The following is a 21,401-nucleotide window of genomic DNA, read 5'->3' on the forward strand; positions in this document are numbered from 1 at the left end:
TAACCTTCTGCTGGCAAACAGTGAAATTCCAGACTAAGCACAAACATAGAGAGATGCATTCTGTTTTTTTGGGAGATGGATACCAAGGGATGGGCAAGCTTGGCAATAATGAATATTACCTACATGGAGGTGTTCTTAAGTCACAATTAAAAAAAGTTAAAAACAAGCAACGTGTTTTATCCATTAGTAGTCATACTGAAGATTATACTTTCATTCCAATTTTCATGAGCGAGACCATTTTCAAACTATTAAACTGATTTGAAGTTAAAATTTCAATCACTATTTTGAACCAAAAATGGCATAGATGTAGCCTATGAAAAACCTTATCAGAAATTCAGACCTACTAAAACATCAGCAAATCTTTGCAGCACACCATGTACATCTTTTCAATTTTCTAGTTGCCTGTGAAAACGTAACGATAAGGTATTACATTAGATATTTTGATTTCTACTTTAAATGGTATTTAAACACCTCTGAAGAATTCAGCCTTGGTTCTGTTATAACACTTAGTGCGGCTTGGCTACAGCTTTAGCATTCACATACAGTAGCACAGGATCTTCCTTCCGAATCATATAGGCTGACGGAAGACATTTAGATGCAGGCCTAACTGACTAATTGTTAAAAAAGGGAAGCTTGTGTTACATATAATGTGCACCCAAACAAGAGATATCTTCTGGGAAGTGAGCTTGGAGTGCAGTCTGAAGGCATTAGTGGTGGTATCTGCGTTGCACTGTCTTCTGGACTGGACTGACTCGGAGTACTCTGCGTTGAAGGTGGGATGTTTTTGCCGAGTGTGAGAAGAGAGTAAATGGAGTAAATCGCTCCCAGGAGAAGCAATCCCTTCCTAAAGACAGATCTAAACCAGAAAGCAAAGTGTGCAGCCTCTCCTCATTGATCAGACATAGCAGGCAAAGTAGCCAGCAGAGGTCCTATGCTGTTATTTTTAAGCATGCTGAATAGGAGTACTGCCACATTTTGACAATCGTAGCCTTCATCTGCAAGATCAAGTTTTTTTCTTTCAAGAGAAAGTAGTTCAGTGATTTAGTCAGGTATAGCAAGCATACTCTTCTAAAGCGCCATGGTATATCATGGCTCAGGAGAGCAATACTGAAAATGAACTCTTTGAATGTCTTTGTGTTGGTGTTGAGTGAGGAGCACTCTGCCGTGTGATGATGAGATTTGCAACTCAGAGTGGGTAAACGGCTCTGCGCCTGTCTACAGGAGGTAGATGTTCAACGTAGCTATAGTTCACCACACCACCCTCGCTGTCCGTGTCATCGTCCTCATCGTCCACATCCTCATCCCCCAGATACTGGCTGTCCCCATCCGAGCCGGCGTCCACGTCCATCTTCAGCCGCTTCTTGTTGCTGTTGCGCACGGACGCCTCCAGGGCCTTCTGCTTGCGGTAGAAGTGGGAGAACTTGTTGAAGATGATGGTGATGGGCAGCGCCACCACCAGAGTCCCGCCGAGGATGCAGCCGGACGCCGCCAGCTTGCCCGCCACCGTGACGGGCACCACGTCCCCGAAGCCCACCGTGGTCATGCTCACGGTGCCCCACCACCAGCACGCCGGGATGGTGTCCAGACCCACGTCCTCCTCGTACTCCGCCGTGTACACGATGCCTGAGAACACGGACACGCCCACGCCCAGGTAGAGCAGCAGGATGCCCACCTCCCTGTAGCTGTGCTGCACACAGAGACGAGGGGAGGTCAGTACAAAGGTCATGCTCTTCTGCTCTGACACACCTGACACACCCTTACCACACTCTTAAAATGAGTGTGTTGAAAACAACACGTCTCTGTGTTCAGATAGGGACAACACAGTTTGTGTTGTTTCCAACACATTCGCTTTTGCTATTTGTTACACAATCCATATTGAAAATAACACAACTTGTGTTGTTTTTAAACACATCTCTGTGTCCAGATAGGGACAACACAGTGTGTTGTTTCCAACACATTCGTTTTGAGAGTGTACTTTAACTCCTCTATCTCTTTATTTTACCACTTTCTCCTCCTACCACACTTTGATTAGTTCTTCTCACGTCGGCACTCCTATCCTCTAATAATATTGACAGATGCAGTACTAACTCCTAGTTAATGTCTCCTCTACCCTGTAACTTGAATGTTATTATCTCGCTGTAAGTTGCTTTGAATAAAATCATCAGCTAAATGAGAAAATGTAAATGTAGATATCAATCGGTAGGGTCTGTTTGGGCCATAATGGGCATTTATGGTTCAAATAAGTGCCATTAAGACGATATCTCTATGTTATAAGGCATTTGGCCTTTAGTCAGTAGTTTCCATTTCAAACAAGACCGACCATAATAAGAAAAGTACACATAATTGCCTCCCCAAAACATCCCAACTGCCACTGCCAATATCATAATTCATGAAATATCCGCAGGCCTATTGCTTTTCTTTGGAAAAAATAAGAATAAGATTTTTTTCAGAATTAGGGAAAACATTGTTTTGTATAATCTTGCAGGCTATCCATGCAGTTACATTTGATACAAACATTGTTATAGGTTTCATTATTTTTGCATTTGCATTTCATACTTTGATTTTTTTCACAATATGTTTCATGACAAAGCACCTACAGCAATTCGTCACACTTTTTCCTAAATTTTTCAAAAGTTTAACCCTGCAAAAGTTGCACCTGCAAAAAACGGGAAAAGCACCAACAGCAACCACCACAGCAGCTATGATCTCTTACTGGGATAAGCAGAAGAGTACTGACAATAAGGATGGGAGACATGTAGTTCTCTTCTAAGGATCAAATAACTAAACAGCCAGCATGATGATCCAGCCTTAGATTCCATCAATTATGCAGTGTGATACAACATTGTAGCCATTGTAGTGTAGTAGGCTAGGCATCTACACAATCTGCCTATAGTCTCACCCTTAGTGTTGCCCCTAGTGACCGTAGGCCTGTGGAGTGTCTGGCCAGTTTCAGGACTCGGAATATCCTCATGAGTCGGAACACCTGCACCACTTTCCCCAAATTTTCCAGCTCGGATTCACTGCCGACTAGCAAGTCAAAGAGTAGGGTGATATAGATGGGCACCACGGAGATGATGTCGATCATGTTGAGGGGCATCATGAAAAACTTCCGGCGGTTTGGAGCTAGAAGCATGCGAGTCACCACCTCAAAGTTGAACCAGCAGACACAGAAGATCTCGAGGGCCTGCAGAGTGGGGTCCTCTATGGGCTTGCCGTCCTGGTCGTAGAGCTGGTACTCCGGGATGCTGTTGATGCACATGGTCGCAATGGAGGTCAGAACCACAGTGATGGACACTAAGCTGAAGAGCTTGCTGGGGATGGAGTAGCCAGGGTTCTCCAGGGTCAGCCACAAGCACCGGCGGACATTGCCACACTTCATGTCCTGGAAGAGCAAGATGTCCTTGTTGAGGTCGGAGATTTCGTCCACGTCCGAGTCCACGCTGCTCTCGTCGCTGTCCTCGTCCCAGTTCTTGTGTCGGGTCTCGAGCTTTCGGTCGTGGTAGCGGTAGCTGCAGCAGCTGTCCAGGAAGAACTCGTTGATGCCCCAGTACTCGATCTCTTGGCAGAAGGAGAAAACGCACAGCTCCTCCATGATGTGGAGCTTGCCCGTCTGGTAAAAATGCAGGATGTACGCAAAGAGGCTCGGGTTGCGGTCAAAGTAGAACTCCCTCAGCTGCTCGTCGTAGTCGTCGCAGACCTGCAGGATGGCCTCCTCAGACTCGCAGGCCAGCAGGCGGCCCAGCCGAGTGTCGGGGAACTTGCGCAGCGTGCTGGAGAACAGGCTGCGCTTCAGCCCCCCCACGTTGATGTGGACCAGCGGGTCTCCAGGGTCCGGGGCCCAGCCCTGCAGGCTCTCCTTCACCATGGCGCCCTGCCCTTCAATGCAACACACAGACAGACACACCTCGTGTGATGAAATGGGATAGTATGAGGAAAGGCACCAAAAATAAATGCACTGAAATGTCCCTCTGATACTCAGAGATAGAGATCTATACAAATGTTGGTGATAGGTTTCAGATTACCTTTTTTTACTTCACAACAAATAGTAAGGTCAAATAAATCAATGGCCAGTTATAAACTGCAGAAGAAGAGTATAATTATGACCCATACTTGTACAATATTTATAATTGTGTTTTTCTATAATAATGATAATAATAATACAAATAATATAATAACAGTATTGAGTTGTGTTTAGTAGTATTTTCAATACTAATTTGAAAACACATTGATCTAGAATAGAGACCTATTACCAACTCTGCAACTATATTACTGTACAATATGCACAGTAAGGGGAATACTGTCCTCATGGTACATCTGGGTAAAAATAAATGTGCAAAGTGAAGCTATAGACTGGAGGCAAAAGGTTCAAATGCAGAGGGTACCAGTGCTCTTATTGAGTAATAATTTAATTTAGCTTACGTTCTCTTTAACCAACAACATGCGCTTGTTAGAATAGACAGCCATTTGGGATAAAATACTGCTGGTATTGTAACGGTCACATACAATCTCTTTTGTGGCCAAACTCTGAAAAAATTAATGAATGGTCTCTTTTTCATTCTCATTACTTTCAGGTTTTCACTTTTTTTCTCGTTTAAACTATGGATGTGTTTGATGACAATGAGAATAGCTGAAAACCAAGGTAAAAGTTGAAATCACTTTATCTTCTGCAAACCTCGAGGACGAGGTACATAAATGTTGCAAAACGCCTTTTCTCTCCAGAGAGTTTGCTATATGTAAGAGGTGTATCTATAATTGAAGAGAATGAAAGCTTTAAAGTCCACTGCATGTGTTGGACAAATCAAAAACAAGGTTCGATCTAGGCTACAGTACACAGCGTCTATGGGTGAGAGTTATTTGTCAATGTCAGTTTTCCACCATCCAAACCAAACAAAATACTTCATTCAATATATGAGGTCCTTATAATGCCCAAAATCACTGTCCAAAACTTTGGGACATAAGGCCTTACATCTTTATGCAACAGTTAGGCTATTACTGATTTATTAATTAAACCGTCAAAAGCATTCACTGTAGCCTAAGGACTCACCGTAAAAACTTGGAACCGAATAATCCTCGCCCTCGTCCTCGTCCTCGCAAAATCCACTTATTCCAACAATGTCTTAATTATGGAAGGAGTAGGAGAACCCGAATAAAGCGAAAGTCTACAGGCATTTCGTGCGTGATTGCTCTCGTCGGCTGTGTATTTAGGACTTTGTACATATAAGAGCAGTTGCATCTCTGTATTTAAAATTACCGGATCAAAGCTACTTTAGCTGGCTACTACTTCACTGCACGCACGGCAACTCATGTGCTTGCGGTTGGCACATCGTTGGGTGCGCGCTTTGGTCACTAGTGCGTACAACAGTGGCGAGATAATAAGGGTTCATCGGAATTTTACGTGCGTGTCTGCGAGGGATCATGTGCAAGTCCTGTCCACACACGAAAAATGATACGTCTGCATTAAAACAGTATTAAACCCAGTTGCAAAGAAACAAAAAGTAGCCTGCACTGCTGCAGCCTAAGTAATGAATTGGCTTGCCATTTTGAAGTTTATATCGGGGAGACTATTTCATCAGGAAAATAGTTTGATTGGTTCCAATGAGCATAAAAGCTTCACAATTTGTTGATACTTTCATGTAGACCTAAAGTGAAATATATACCAATAAATGGTTGACTATGAAAGGCAAATTTGCCTAAATTGCAATGTGTTTTTGATATAGAAATACGTCTTTAATTTGTTAATTTCTCCTCTGAAGAATCTTAATCATTAGGCTATATACAAAATATAAATGACAGGCTACAAGATAATCGGTTTCTATTGATGGCATTTTTAAGGTGTTTTGGCCGTCCTGAGGGCATAAGAGGATGCTTAAGTCTATGTCCAGGTCCTTTCCCTTTTTCCTTTTTGTAAAGAATGCCTCCTGGTGTCCAAAGAAAGCAAACACTTCCATTAAGTATATCTCTCTCTTTCTATAATCTGGCTATCACCATACTAAGATCAATCTTTTAAGATTGAACATGAGTCTGGGGAGTCTGTGCTTTAATTCTATTGCACAATAGGTGTGATCTATGGGCAATGTTCAAATTACTCTGTACACTTTTGGATAGTCCTTCAACCAATCAGATCAACAATCCGGGTGCGCCTTTTGGATAAGATAGTTTGTGATTGGACCCAGCAGACGTGGACAGGAAGCAGGAGAGATAGATGTGCAGGTTTCCAGCCTGAGATGCGGAGTGAAATCCAAATCCAAATCCAGATCAGGCAGGGTTTACCCAGCCAATAGCCTCTCTGGAACATGACAGACAAGTCCCCTCATCACCTTTGTATTGAAATATACCTGAGCATAGGCTACCGCTGATAACTGGAGAGATCCCAGAACAGGAACCTCTCAATAATGATTACATTCTCATTGATATTAGGCATCAATATTTTCACTGCATTACTTTAGTCATTAGAAGGCAATCCAATAAGACACAGAATTGGTCATGTTGTTGCTCAGCGACATTGATCAAAAAAACAGAATGTGTCCACATTAAAATAGGTTTTTGATCACATTACAGTTGATATGCCATTGAACACCCACCCACGAATCTCAGTTACTATAGTTACCTATAATTGAGAGAGACATATCTAGTCATTCAATCGTACATATGTTGTTATATACTGCTATCAAGGCAGATTTAAAAAAAATATTTTTTAAAGGATCCCAAATCTAGGGCCTAAAATAGAGCATGAATGGTATCCAACATGTATGTTAGGTCTGCAGCACTAATAGTAATGAAATGTAATGCCCATTTTGACAGACAATGCACTGCAGATTAAATGTTTTTCCAAATCTTCTAGCAAAACAGGCTATGTTGGCTGCATTGCCAACATTTGCATTGAATCAAGTGTCAACCATTTTCAACCAGGCTTTCACTGATTATTCTTTTGAAAACGTAAAGGATGCAAACCACAATACTCTCTGCACACTCTTGAGAGCAGCTAGTGAAATAACCCTGTGTACAGGTAGCATCAATACATTGTGTTTTCCTCTTCTGAGGGAAATAAATAGGCTACTACAGTAATATGAATTTGACCATGCCTCCCTAACTTGTCTCATGATCGGCCACAAGAGGACAGTGTTGATAAGTGAAAGAGCTCGAGCCTCAAGCCTGGTGCTTGAGGTGTGTGAACCAGCGGTACATGTAGTTCATTTCATCACATCCCTACTTGCTGCCTTATAAATGAATGGCTCATTTATGTTTCTACTGAAGTCTTATTTGTGCAGCAAAAGTGGCATCCACCTGCTGATTCCTAAGTCTTCTTGGTAACATTCTGTGCTCCTCTCAGTAAGGATAGTAATCATTATTATGATGACAATATTTAAGTATAATGATCATATTAATATTGTATGACCATAATAAACTTGCATCATTATATTATATATCAGTAATGCACATATGTGACTAGTAAAACAGAACTAAACGAGAGGGTCAGTGCACCAATAACATGAGAAAAACCACAAAGAAACAAATATGACTCATATCTTTATGGGAACAGTTACAGTCGAACTATACATAGCCTACAGCTTTGTTATATTTCAGTCAATATGGGAAATATATAATGTTATAATGAATCCATATCACAGACATGCTGTTTCCCACACACATTCATAATAAAGCCTCTTTAGTTGCACTTTTGCCTCATGTTTGACACTTGATCGATTCTGCACTTGACACCCTCTAGGATCAGACTGAACAAAATATTCATTGTTTCATGACCCAGTTTACTCTACATTTAATTCTTAAATGAACATACCTTCTTGCTAAAACGTTGGAGGTTCCTCCTCTTCTGTTTGCTTTTGTAAATGATAATTTTACAGGAGTAGTACTGTGACATGTGTTTGGCAAATTTCTGATCTCTAATACTATAAATCAGAGGACTGAGCAACCTTGGGATAATGTTGGTGATCAGGTAGCCCAGGAAGGTTATTTTTGAGCGATGGATGGGGAAATATGTGATCAAAACGAGATCAATTAAAGGAGTGATGTAGGACATCATACACAGAAGCAGCTGTACTCCGTGTAATAAAATGGTGTTAAAGGTAGGGTATGGAATGAGCTTTTTCGGTCATTTTTGCAAAATCACTTGAAATCCTATTCCTAACCCACTTACAGCCACTGAGTTGGAAGTACTGAAATGGAAGTTAAACATGTCAATCATCTGCAGAACGGGCAGGGCTCGAAAAACTCCAGCCAATAGAATTCTAAACCTCATACCATCATTTCACAGCTCATTTGTCAATCTAACGGTCTTCCTCTTCCTCCTCCCCCTCCCCCCCGCACGCGCGACCCGTTCGTGCACATAGCACGAAAGCTGACCGCGAGTCAGTGCTGAAAGTGAAACGAAACTAACTAGGCCTGCTACACGTCCCACAATGTTCCCCTCAAATTGTATGTGTCACTTCATTTCTATACATAGTAAGGCAGCGGATACCTACGGAAACTCAATCACCCACGCAATAAATAAGCTATGTAGCAAAAAATTACATTTTACCGTGACTCGAAGAGTGTTGTAAACATGAAATCGAAACTTAACTGCTTGGAGCTACAGTGGAATAGGCGAACCAGCGGGCCAGCACTAAACTCGGATATTTCAGAAGATAAACGCCCTGGTAAGAACCAAACCATTCTATTCAAATATACACACCTATGGCTACTGAAAGATGTAAGGTAGCCTATATCAAATGTTATTTTGGTGTATTAAAATGCATCGTTGTTTTAGAATTTCCGAACGAAAGGGCTGGTAGACTAAGGTGCTTTTACCATAATGTAGCCTAGGCTATAAAATCATCTACCTTGTCTGATTTGTGGAACTATTACCTACAACCCTTTGGAGGTGAATAAAGAATGTAATTGGGGAAGTTGATGTGGGCGATTGTATGGAGACTAGAGCTCATAGTGCTGTAGACGCCAGGCTGGCATTTCATTTAGCCTGGCTCGCTCTCGCGCATAATTTTCGTTGGTGCATGGAGGGCGGGACTTGAGGTTGTATGTATTCAAAATCTGCCGGCCGTTTTGCGAATTCCGTACCCAACCTTTAAGTGCCTTTTTGGCTGAGGCAGCGTCTCCTTTGGCTGCTTTGGCCGTTAGAAATATCCTAACATACGTATAGATCAGTGTCAGCCACACAAAGGACATATACAGGCCTTGGACCACCTTCACTTTCTCTTCATGGTGTCGGGTGTAGTATACACTGAGAGGAAAACAAAAGATTACTGTTGAAAAGAAGCTTATATGCTGTGTGGCAAGGATAATGATAACATCTGTTAGTGCAGGTATTAAGCCAACTCCCCACGTCAGGCCAATGATAAAATAGGTCCTGCGTACTGTGCTACCAGCTACGATGTGACTCATAAGCATATAACTTATAATTTCGAGTGAAAAAATGAACAGAAAATGTAAAAAAAGCGAAAGGTACAAGATTGTGTACATATCTTAAATTCCGAGATAGAGAACTCAAATCCCAGGATGCTTTGCAAACGTACACACATTTCCAACATTTGCAGCCTAAAGATAGTTTAACATGGTTCCATATTAATCTGAGAAAAGAAGATGATTACTTCCTACCGTTTCCATTGAGTAAATTCAACCTTCAAGATGAGAAATCCGTTATTTTTCGGAAGACCACACATCGGTCCTGATCAGCCCTGCAGCCATTTTAAGTTTTGAAATTCCAGCGAGACGAAGCTGGACGATAGGCGCGGGAAAAGCTGAGTACAGTTTGTTTGGCATTGCCATGGCAACGGCGATCTCTACCAATCAAAGGCTCTGCTTTCACCAGTTTTACACGTTAGGGTGTCGGGTAGTGTAGTACTCTCTCGTTAAATCGTGAATAAAGCATTGTTTTCTCAAAACAAGGTTGATGCCCCCATTAACTTTTGACATCTATATGAGCAGGTATAATCGCTTAGTCACATCGTAGCTGGTTTTAAGTCTACCATGGACGGTTACGATGTTATGGCTTATTCTCCAATTGTCAATGGAGAAATTGTATTGGATTTTTACTTCCGGACTAGGCTGTGGGCGGGACTGGGGAGCTCTATATCATGATAAACCATAGACAGTAAAAGACTCACACCTTGACCGCATTTCGTTCTATAGTAATGCGCTAGCACAAAACTAGCAGTGGCTGCGTCTTGTTGTTGCATGGCAACCATTCATAAGGAGGGAATATATTTCTTGGCGGAAGAAAGATTATCTATGAATATATCGTTACATTGCCGTTGCTGTGCCTTCGTTTCATGAAATCTTGCTAGATCGACGTAGTTACCGTTTTAGAAAAGCAATAAGCCACTCGAGTCCGTGGGTTATACTGTATAATCGAACAGCTAAGGGGTCGTGCCTAACAACGCCCCTTAGCTGTTCGATTATACAGTATAACCCACGGCCTCTCGGGGCTTATTGCTTAAGTTGGCATATTCAAACAAAGCTATGCACAGACCACAGGTGCCTGACCACCATTCAAAACTATGGGATGCATTAAGGGGGGGGGGGGGGGGGGGGGGGGGGTCTTTGTACTTCCAGCAGATGTGCAAGATAAGAGGTAAGAGTTGCATTTTGTTCCTGGGTTGATTTAAAGACTGTTATCCAAGTTTCCTAATACGGTTTGTACTGCTTTGTACCATTCTCAAATTCATTTTGATGGCACATAGCCACGTAACATCACTATTGCAGCTTTATAGTCATAAACATGTGCTTGCAAGGCTAGCTTATGGGTCTGTGTTCTCAACAGTCTAAGCACATCTGATTGAAATCAGTGGAATTAAAATATTCTTGATTAGCTGGTGTTCAGCTGGCCAAGAGTGACTTAAGGAAACAACCTCTGCCTCTAAAGCTTCCTGATTCAGATCTGCTACTTAGAAGACAATACCGGCACTTACGGCAACTGAACTGCATGACTAATTATGTTTACTCAAGCCTGTGAGTCCATTGCTTGATGGTCTTTTAGGCCCTCACTGTCAACTTCAAGGCAGCGCTGCCACCGTCAACTTCAAGGCACCTAACCCACCTAACTACTCCTAAACCTAACCCTAACCCCTGACTAACTCTAGAGCCTTCCAGGCAGCGCTGCCTTAATGTCGACGGTGGGGGCCCAAAAGACCACAGATCGAGTCCATTTCAATCTATGAGGAACCAACCCTCATCTTACTAGAATGCCTCAGGTTCCTCCTCTTCTGTTTGCCTTTACAACTGAAAGCCTTGCAGGAGTAGTACTGTGACATCTGTTTGGCAAATTTCTGATCTCTAATACTGTAAATCAAAGGACTGAGCAACCTTGGGATAATGTTTGTGATCAGGAAGCCCAGGAAGGTTATATTTGAGCGATGTTTAGGGAAATATGTGATCAAAAGGAGATCAATCAAAGGAGAGAGATAAGACAGCATACAGAGAAGCAGCTGTGCGCCGTGTAATAGAATGGTGTTCTGTGCCTTCTTGGCTGAGGCAGTGTCACCTTTCGCTGCTCTGGCTGTAAGGAAAACTCTAAGGTAAGTATAGATCAGTGTTAGCCACACAAATGACATATAAAGAGCTTGGACCGCCTGTGCCTTTTCTGCATGGTATCTGGTGTTGTATAAGCTAAGGTAGTAGCAAAAGATTACTGTTGAGAAGAAGCTCACTGGCCGAACGGCAAGGACAATGATTACATCGGCTAGTGCAGGTATGAAGCCAACTCCCCACGTCAGGCCAATGATAAAATAAGTCCTGCGTACTGTGCACATCTGAGCATGATGAAGTGGTTTGCAGATGGCTATATAGCGCTCAATAGCCATACCAGCCAGGATAATTGGTGTGTTCATGTATGTGGTTGAACTGATTACAACCAAAACACAACACATAGAAGTATTAAAAATGGGATAGGCATAAGACAAAACATACATAATCACAGAAACATAAATCATGATCATATCGTTCACCACCAGATTTATGTACAGAATGTATCTGGACTCGCTGTGAAAAAAAGAGTTCTTCCAGAAAGTCATAACAATGATCCCATTGATGCAGTTGATGACAATACCCAGGATAACAATGATGAGATTTTTCACCAAAGCGTCCTGAAAGGGGTCTCTGTTTGTGAGATTCATCACCAGGTGCCTCGTCAGTGGTACTACAAATGAACAGCAACATTTATTACAAACAGGATATTACATACAAAATAAATGCATTTCTGATGACTGATGGAATTTCTGATTATGAATTATGAAAGAAATATTGAAATGGATAAATGAGCTTACCTTTTCAAACCTAAAAAAGATCAAAGCAAGATTCATACAGAGCAGTGTGTGCATATATGCACCTCGTGGCTGGAGACAACAGACCTAATATGAGGGTTCACAGGACATGATCAGTCTATTCTCTGAGTAGTGCCATGGGAATATAGCCTGCGTATAGCCCACCCACAGCCCAATCGCAGAACGGTGGGGGAATAGGTGTTCTAATCTACACACCTATCACTACTGAAAAATGTAAGGTTAATTGATCAAATATTATTTTGAAGTATTCGCTCTACATACAGTCCCCTCCAAAAGTATTGGAACACATGCTAAAGTTGACAATATAAAATCATCTTTTGGAAATTGATCTTAATGCCTTAAAAATGAAAAAATGAGGACATATTCAACTTTTAAGGACATCAATCTCCTTTGTGAATGAATAATGTATTGTAAACAAATAACAAATAAATGTTTTCCTTAAAATACAGGTGTCATAAGTATTGGAACTCATATTTTAACCCTATGTGTTAAAATTCCCATTAAGGCTAGCAGATTAATTCAACTGAACTGTGTTCTTAAGAACGGAAACTACGAAAACTCTTACGTAGATTCACAAAGGTGTTCTTAAACCTCAATGAAGACTTAGGTAAATGGCACTCACAAGTTTATCCTGTAGAGGCCCCATTGGACCATAATGGGCCACGGCTTGCGTACTGGTGATCCACCTGCCAGCCACCTGCTGCATAGACATGGTCCCCTTACTTTGATGAAGTGCTATTGCCTTGAACAACAAAACAATGCTTGTTGGTGTTACTCTGTCATACAACAGATACATAGAGAATACAAATGTAGACATACAGTACAGGCCAAAAGTTTGGACACACCTTCTCATTCGGACACCCCTTCTTTATTTTCATACTATATGACTATGAAAATTGTAGATTCATACCGAAGGCATTAGAATTATGAATTAACACATGTGGAATTATATACTTAACAAAAAAGTGTGAAACAACTGAAAATATGTATTATATTTTAGGTTCTTTAAAGTAGCCACCTTTTGCTTTTAAAACTGCTTCGCACACTCTTGGCATTCTCTTGATGAGCTTCAAGAGTCACCTGAAATGGTCTTCCAACAGTCTTGAAGGAGTTCCCAGAGATGCTTAGCACTTGTTGGCCCTTTTGCCTTCACTCTGCAGTCCACACGGTGGTTGGAACCAAAGGTCTCCGATTTTGACTCATCAGACCAAAGCACAGATTTCCACTGGTCTAATGTCCATTCCTTGCGTTCTTTAGCCCAAACAAGTCTCTTCTGCTTGTTGCCTGTCCTTAGCAGTGGTTTCCTTGCAGCTATTCTACCATGAAGGCCTGATTCAGACAGTCTCGTCTTAACAGTTGTTCTAGAGATGTGTCTGCTGCCAGAACTGTGTGGCATTGACCTGGTCTCTAATCTGAGCTGCTGTTAACGCGCGATTTCTGAGGCTAGTGACTCGGATGAACTTATCCTCCGCAGCAGAGGTGACTCTTGGTCTTCCTTTCCTGGGACGGCCAGTTTCTTTGTAGCGTTTCATGGTTTTTGCGACTGCACTTGGGGACACTTTCAAAGTTTTCCCAATTTTTTGGACTGACTGGCCTTCATTTCTTAAAGTAATGATGGTCACTCGTTTTTCTTTACTTAGCTGCTTTTTTTCTTGCCATAATACAAATTCTAACAGTCTATTCAGTAGGACTATCAGCTGTGTATCACCCCTGACTTCTGCACAACACAACTGATTCCCAACCCCATTTATAAGACAATAAATAACACTTATTAAACCTGACAGGGCACACATGTGAAGTGAAAACCATTTCAGGTGACTACCTCTTGAAGCTCATCCAGAGAATGCAGAGTGTGTGCAAAGCAGTAATCAGAGCAAAGGTGGCTACTTTGAAGAAACTAGAATATAAGGCATATTTTCAGTTGTTTTACACTTTTTTGTTTTCCACATGTGTTAATTCATAGTTTGATGCCTTCAGTGTGAGTCTACAATGTCAATAGTCATGAAAATAAAGGAAACTCATTGAATGAGAAGGTGTGTCCAAACTTTTGGCCTGTACTGTATGTAATGCATAACAATGGGGTCTCTCCGATGAGAACCTCATCACCGGCCTGTAACTCACTCGCTTGTTTTTAAGAGACTCGAAGCTCTTTTTATATTTACTTTGGGCCCTCTCGATGTTGCTGATGACCTAAGAGGTCAGTAAATAGAATTTAGTATACTTCAAGGCACAAAATTATGTTGTACATGTCATGTGTTACATAGGTTACATCACACCCCACCTTCTCGTTGAGAGCCTTGACTTTGGACAGGGTGCTGTCCAGATCTTCCTCTGGATTCCCAACCTCAAAGTTGTCCTCCATTGGACAAGCATTCATAGCTTCAGGGAGATGGGGGTGACTGTGGAATAGCAAGTAGAATGGGCTGTGCTGTGTCGATCTCTAAATCTAATTTTACAGTAAAAAAAGTGTTTTAGTATGCATGGACATACTTTCCACAACCAAATTAACACTAACAAAAAATATCCTTGTGAAATGTCCAACCAACCTGTTTTGCCGTATTACAGTAATCCCATATACTGTACAATGGCTGGCAAATGAATGTCCCGATCACCATGGGACTCGTTCACATAGCGCCTGAGGGCACGCTTTACATTTTGGTTGGTCTGTTCATCTTTAAATCACAATGCGTTCATTGTATACATACATCTTAAGCAAACAACATTCATGAACTGTATATCATTGAACTAATTTTGTGCCAGCACACTTACTTGTCCATTGGTTTGTGGGTGGTAGTAGGCACTGGACACGGCATGTTTGATGCTCAGTGCCTCAAAGATATGTTTGTTGAGCTGCCAATCTAAAACATAGGTTATAAGCATTGAAAACATGTCCCACATTGTCCCACCCAAACTTAATACTATTCCCCAATTTGGTCTGCATCTATTCACAGTTGTAGTAGTGCAGTATACCATTGAACAGTTTGCAGAAGATATAACTCATTCACAAACCCGCTGCCTCTATCTGAAATGAATTTACGGACCATATATAACTTTTTAACCAGGGCTGCTGATGTTTCACTGGCCGAAGCGTTCTTCCCTATACCTTTTCTGGGTGGAGGACTCGTGGAACTGTTTTAATTGGATCCTATAGCTGGCATTGCCGACAACATCGCACCTGTTGTGTGAAAGCAAAAAACTGTAATGGGAGCACTCTGGTGTGAGATTTTTTTTAACTGTAAAATTTTTGATTGTGCACCTGAAATACATGGAAGGGTGTAATTAAGCTTTGCTCGTTTAATTAGTTTGTAAGTCATGACCAAATTATCATAGCTTGTTTTACCCATTCCTCCACGTCCACTTTTACAGTGGACCAGAAGTAGCCAGCAGTGACCCGGTCTCTGGTGGCTCTCACTCCAGCATGATTGCCAGTGCCAGGCTTGTTGTGGCACTCTTTCGACACAGCTTGCTGTTGTTCTTTAAGTCTTTACAACCAGCCTCATAAACAGCCTGTGTGGGCCAGTGTAGAATAACTGGTTGTCTGAAGAGAGGATACAAGGATATTTAATTGTTGCATGCATATGATTACTAATGTAGAGAGTGGAGTGAAATGGTCAGTTCCTTCACCTATTGTGCATATGGGGGGGCAGTTAAAAAGGGGTTGGGAGTGATAATGGTGCATTGTATGTATGTAGGGGTTGGAGGGTTAAGGGGCAGTGTGCTGTGTGTGTGGGGTTGTGGCATTCTGATGATTCAGAGGGTGGTGGGCAGTGTGCTGTATGTATGTGGCTTAATAAGATGCTGGTAAGGGGCAGTGTGTGTGTGTGAGATGAAAGATTTATCGAGCGATTGGTTGATAAATCTTTCATCTTACACACACACTGCCCCTTACAGCACACTGCCCCTTACCCTTATTTATCGAGCGGTTGATTGGTTAGTATGTCTGCCAGATAGAGTCTTTATTGTCCTAGAAAGGATATTCTTCTTCACACGTCAATACATTGCATAAAAAGACTGCAGCATTTGATGTTCACATCAGTCTCATACATATAACATATCACACATAACATATAACATATGACACCCACCATACACATGCTTTCTATGGTGCGGGCAAGGCGTGTGGTGGCTGTGTCATTTGCATCAGTGAGGCTAGGGGTGGGAAGCTGTATTATCTTGGATGCTAGGTGTGAGATTTTAATGAGTTTGTTCTTGCTGGTGAAGAAACAGGGGGAACAGTAGATGATTCTTTTGTAGAGTAGCAGAAGGAGGTGGGGGGCAACAGTGATCTTAGTTTGCGTATGACATACAGTCTCTGTTGTGCACGTTTTTGTGTGATGATGACATGTACATTGAAGTTAAGCTTGGGTCAGTCAGTATGTACAATGTTATCTCTACTAACTTACCATTTACAACAAAGTTGATGGCTGGCCACCCGCATGACCCTCTTCCAGTCAACTGCGGTAACTGCATCATCGACAGCCCCACTGACCAGATACTGCCGAAAAGCAGCATGAAAGGAATACTGGTCCATGTTGTTCCTTTGAACAAAAGATTAAGGAAAATATGTCACATGTATTTTAGCATTCATGTGACAGACACAGACCCAATGCATTTTAGCATAGGCCTATTTCATGTGACAGACACAGACCCAATGTGAGTTAGTGTATGAGTTAACATCATGTTGTGCATGAGCACAGTCGAGACCAGAGTCATAATGTAAATGCTGGGTGTAGAATTAATCTATCAGCAAAGTTATCTTATGTGTTTAATCCTGTGACTATTTTCACCGGCAAGGGGGGAAGCTGAAATAAGACCTGTTGCTTTCACAATGTTGTCATTCACTAGTTACGAAATAAACTACGTCTTTACATGAAAATGTGTCTTTATTTTTTTTTAATCGACCAACATCATGTGTGTAATTCATGGCACAAGACGATCGGGACCAGAAAATTAACTGACTATCATTTTTTTTTTTTTTTTTCGGTCTAGGTCGTGGACCGACCGGAAAGGGCGGAGACTTGGGCTATCACAACAAACGTGAGTTAGCCAACAAACAATTAGTGGGGCTAAATCCACGTTGGACATTTGTAGTATGCCTTTCAATGTTATAAAAGGAGTCGTAAAGGGAAGGGGCCCCTAGGGACATACTCGTAGGACATAAAGGACTCGTAGCCAAAAGTTATCTATCTCTCCATGAACCTAGCCAAAGACATGGGCCAACACAGTAGCGTTAGCTAGCATTAGCCACCACTAGCCAGCCAGGTTAGCTAACCAAGTTGGTTGCTTAACAACCATGAAACCTAACACCATAGATATATATAGATATATATGTATATATGTCTATGCCTAACACCATTATGACATAACTCTTGTCGCATAGTTCTAGACGTTAAAGATAAATATACTTCATAAAACAATACATTTGTCCTGGGCGTAGGACAGTGGTTAGCGGTCCCGACCTAAAGTCACAGGGTCACGAGTTCGAACCTGGGGTGACCCTGTGATGGACGATCGTACCAGTAGCAGCTACTGGACGGTTCGTACCAGTGCTCGTTGATATCCTTCGATCTTCAGTTGAAAGCTGAGCAACGCAGGGGCACTAGTGCTGGGTCGGCACAACTAACCATTTTACGATCAGGCCGTATTTTTTTTTATGGTATCCAGTCTTCAGATTGATTACTTCTGCTTCAACTCTGTTTCGCCATGTGATGCTAACACGTTTTCATGGGTAGATATGTTCAAAACGTGATTAGGAAACCTCACACCATAAAAATATAATTTCTGACAAGTTCATATAGCCTACCTCGACCTAATCTAATACTAAGAATCACTTCCAAATACTACGAATCGTATATCAAAACATCACACTCGAATGCCCTATATCAAGAAAAACATCTATGCCCACACAGGAGGCGAGCAAGTGTACGGCTCTGGGACAATCTGGCTACTATCGCCCCCTAGTGGGTACATCGACAACTTAGTTTGCTCTGAGTATGCACACATCTCATAAGTTAGTCTAGTTGTCATATCAATTACAATGGCAAGTTAGCCTACATGTTTTTCACATCTGGGTTTACAAAAAAATATAATAGTTTATGTTTATATATATGATCATGTTTATAGTAGGGCTGTCAATCGATTAAAAAAATAATCTAATTAAATACATACTCTGTTAATTAATCTAAATTAATCGCATATATAACTTTTGTTGCGAAAATATTTAAATTCAAATGAATCATTGAATAATCAGCATTAGTGACATTAAAGTTCAAAAACTTTTATTATCATTATTTTTCACATACAAGGCATTTCAGGCCAGTCTTCCTTAATGTCAACTAAGGCATCAACTGAATAAACAAATAAATTAACGAGTCGACTAATCGGTGACTATTGTGAACAACTAGTCCACTACTGAAAATCACTAGTCGTGAAAGCCCTAGTGCACGCATTGAGACGCTAGAGGTATATCAACTTATCATAGTTCGGCGAATGACATAGTAGCAACACCATGTAAGTTTTGCTCTCGGGGTCCCCCTACAGTTGGGAAACGGTCATTATCTACTTATGTCGTAAAATCTGTCACGGTTACACCAGAAGCAAGTTAGACATAGCGTACAGTATAGGCTAGACTTAGGCTGCACATTAAATATTAAATTATGTGGTAGCCTACTACGATACCAGTTATGTGATTGTAAAACTAGTCTTTCAGCTCAGGTCTGTGGACGTTCTTGGTATTGGGATGATGTTGGTCATTGTTGGTCAATTAAGCCTACTTAGGCTATTTAAAAAAAAAAAAAACGATTACGATATTTATGAGCAATAGCGTAGCCTAATCTAGGGTGGTCATTTTTAGTGTCTAAAATCGATGGTCACCAGATATTGTATTCTATGGTAGGCTATTCACGTCCATAGTGGCATATATTTGCACGCCCAAAATGTTTGGAGAGGCAGAGCTCTTATAATATGATGACAGAATCTTACACGTGATAACTTTGTTTTTCAAGATAATTGTTTGGTCAGTAGCCTATAGGCGGTAGATTTACACGTTGAGCTATAACTAGCACACATAACCAGCTCCCGTGCAGTTTGGTTGGCAGCATGATGACACTAGAATCTAGTGACTAGATGACAGAGCTAGGATACACATGCTTTTGTTGATAAGCCGATTTCTGCAGGAGGAGTTCTCACGTCTTGGGCAAACTCGGACTGCCTGCGTTGCGTGTGAAATGTAGGCTATAGCTATTCCAGATAGCCTAGCCCATAGCATGCATTTCAGCATATCATCATATGAATATAATTTCATGGGTTTTATTTTTTTCAAACGCCAAAAGATCACGTAGCTCATGTTTATAAGGCATCAACTGTCTATTCAACGCTCGCACAGAATTTGAGGAAGTGGTGGGAGAAGTGTGCCCTATATGCCGTAAAGCAGTCGAATTTTGTAGTTCTTTGGTTCGTACAGGTTCGTACCCGAACCCCAAAAGGTTGAAAAACTCCATGGTGTTGCTTTTAGAAAAAACGGTGGAGTGTTCCTTTAACATTTCCCTGTTATAGCGGTGCGTTCGTGCATGGTAAGCCTTAAAGGGGACATATCATGAAAAACTCACTTTTTGCGGGCCTTTGTGTTCATATTTAGGCCTCTACTGTTCTTATAAACACTCCAAGCGCGAAAAAAACCCATCCATCCGTTTTCTGTAGATCAGTAGAAAGACTTTGGTGTCAATATGCTGCTGTGAGCCATTTGGATGGCTCCCTTATTCTGATGTCATACTAAGGGAATTTGCATAGACCAACCCTAGCACCAGGGTCTAACAGTGGTTGGATGCCGGCTCTGTTAAGTCATTTTCACCTGTGAAACGAGCAGCGTAATCAATACATGCAGCCGGAGGCGTGGCCAGCCCAGAAACGGCTCAATTTGGGAGAGACCAATTCTAACCTCGTTTAAAAAGAGGTATGATATGTCCCCTTTAATTTGTCTTGCAGCATAAATGGTCTTGCTCACAACAAGAGTAAGGAAAGCAGTGTGTTTACAAACAGTAAATCTTTTCTGTTTACTGGGCAGTAAGTAAAGGTGGTCGCTGTCCGAGCAGTGCATTTTACAGTCTATGATTCATGCACAGTAAGTCTCCCAGTTTGCTGGCCTACTCGGCGTGTTCGCGTGCAGTAAATTGCAGCTTGCATTGTTAGCCTATTGACCTTCATGTTCTCCTGTTTAAGTGGTGTGTTCGCAAGCCTGCTTATCTTGCCTGGCGTCTATCGGACCCTCGTGATGGCTATAGAGATTGCCCTTCCTGCTTGGGGGTGACACAGGTGAGGGAAGATGTGGACAACCCTCGACGACTTACCATCTTATCAGGGAGAGTATAGAGCAAGCAGATGTTTGGTCCTTGTACGCACAGGATGCTAATGTCTGAGCAGGAGGAGCACACATCATTGTTGTCTCAAGCAGGCTCCACCCAGGTGAACCTGGGGGACAGTGAGTTCTCTGCTACAGATGTCCTATCAAGGGTCCTTTCTGCAGCCAAGCTTGTGGGTCTGAGTGTGCCAGTGGTGGCCGGCTCCAGCTCAAGGGGTCTTTGCTGGCATTCCCATGTCCTGACCGGCAACCTTGGCTCGGGTGAAGTGCTTTGATAAGGGACCAGTTTGAGTCAGACTTTGGGATGGTGGACATGCCACCAGCCGAGAGAGAGATCATGTCACTGGGGCCAGCTTGGGTGACCCCCAGGTGCCTGGTCAAGGAGTGTCGTAAAACTGACACCCCAGTGTGTTAATCTTACAATGCAGTAGCATGAGCGGTGCACTCGGGTACTGCACTGGCTATTCTGTTGGCAACGATCAGGAAGTCTCTTGACCCCAAGCATGAGGACACCATGTCACTGGTTGACTGCCGTAGCCCCATTTGCACAATTGTATAGGGTTAGTGTGGCAGCACCTGCTCCACTGAGCTCGGCGGTGTTTTCTGCTGCATGTGGGATGTAAAGGCACAAAGCACTTTGTTCCTCGTGACCCTGATAGCATGAGTCATCTAAAGGTAGACCATGGTGATGGTCTGAGGGAGTTTGAAATAGATAGAAAATTATGTCCATAACCATGGATCTATGAGATCGA

At 42.0% G+C, this 21,401-nt stretch overlaps 3 protein-coding genes across 3 annotated transcripts; all 3 read right to left on the bottom strand.

Annotated features, from left to right (window-relative positions):
- Positions 1-1,186: 1,186 nt before the first annotated feature.
- On the bottom strand, positions 1,187-3,865 carry si:dkey-43k4.5 (potassium voltage-gated channel subfamily S member 2). Its single transcript, XM_062545719.1, has 2 exons — positions 2,900-3,865; positions 1,187-1,687 (listed from the first exon to the last, which is right to left on the bottom strand). Exons 1-2 carry the CDS (start codon positions 3,863-3,865, stop codon positions 1,187-1,189), a joined length of 1,467 nt encoding a protein of 488 aa, XP_062401703.1.
- A 3,912-nt stretch (positions 3,866-7,777) lies between these two features.
- On the bottom strand, positions 7,778-9,396 carry LOC134092693 (odorant receptor 131-2-like). The gene is made up of 2 exons (XM_062545720.1): positions 9,084-9,396; positions 7,778-8,082 (listed from the first exon to the last, which is right to left on the bottom strand). The coding sequence occupies exons 1-2, from the start codon at positions 9,394-9,396 to the stop codon at positions 7,778-7,780; spliced, it is 618 nt and encodes a 205-aa protein (XP_062401704.1).
- A 1,769-nt stretch (positions 9,397-11,165) lies between these two features.
- On the bottom strand, positions 11,166-13,005 carry LOC134092694 (odorant receptor 131-2-like). The gene is made up of 2 exons (XM_062545722.1): positions 12,969-13,005; positions 11,166-12,148 (listed from the first exon to the last, which is right to left on the bottom strand). Exons 1-2 carry the CDS (start codon positions 13,003-13,005, stop codon positions 11,166-11,168), a joined length of 1,020 nt encoding a protein of 339 aa, XP_062401706.1.
- Positions 13,006-21,401: the final 8,396 nt, after the last annotated feature.

This window comes from Sardina pilchardus, chromosome 9 (assembly GCF_963854185.1).
Source record: "Sardina pilchardus chromosome 9, fSarPil1.1, whole genome shotgun sequence".
In the NCBI taxonomy this organism is placed as follows: domain Eukaryota; kingdom Metazoa; phylum Chordata; class Actinopteri; order Clupeiformes; family Clupeidae; genus Sardina; species Sardina pilchardus.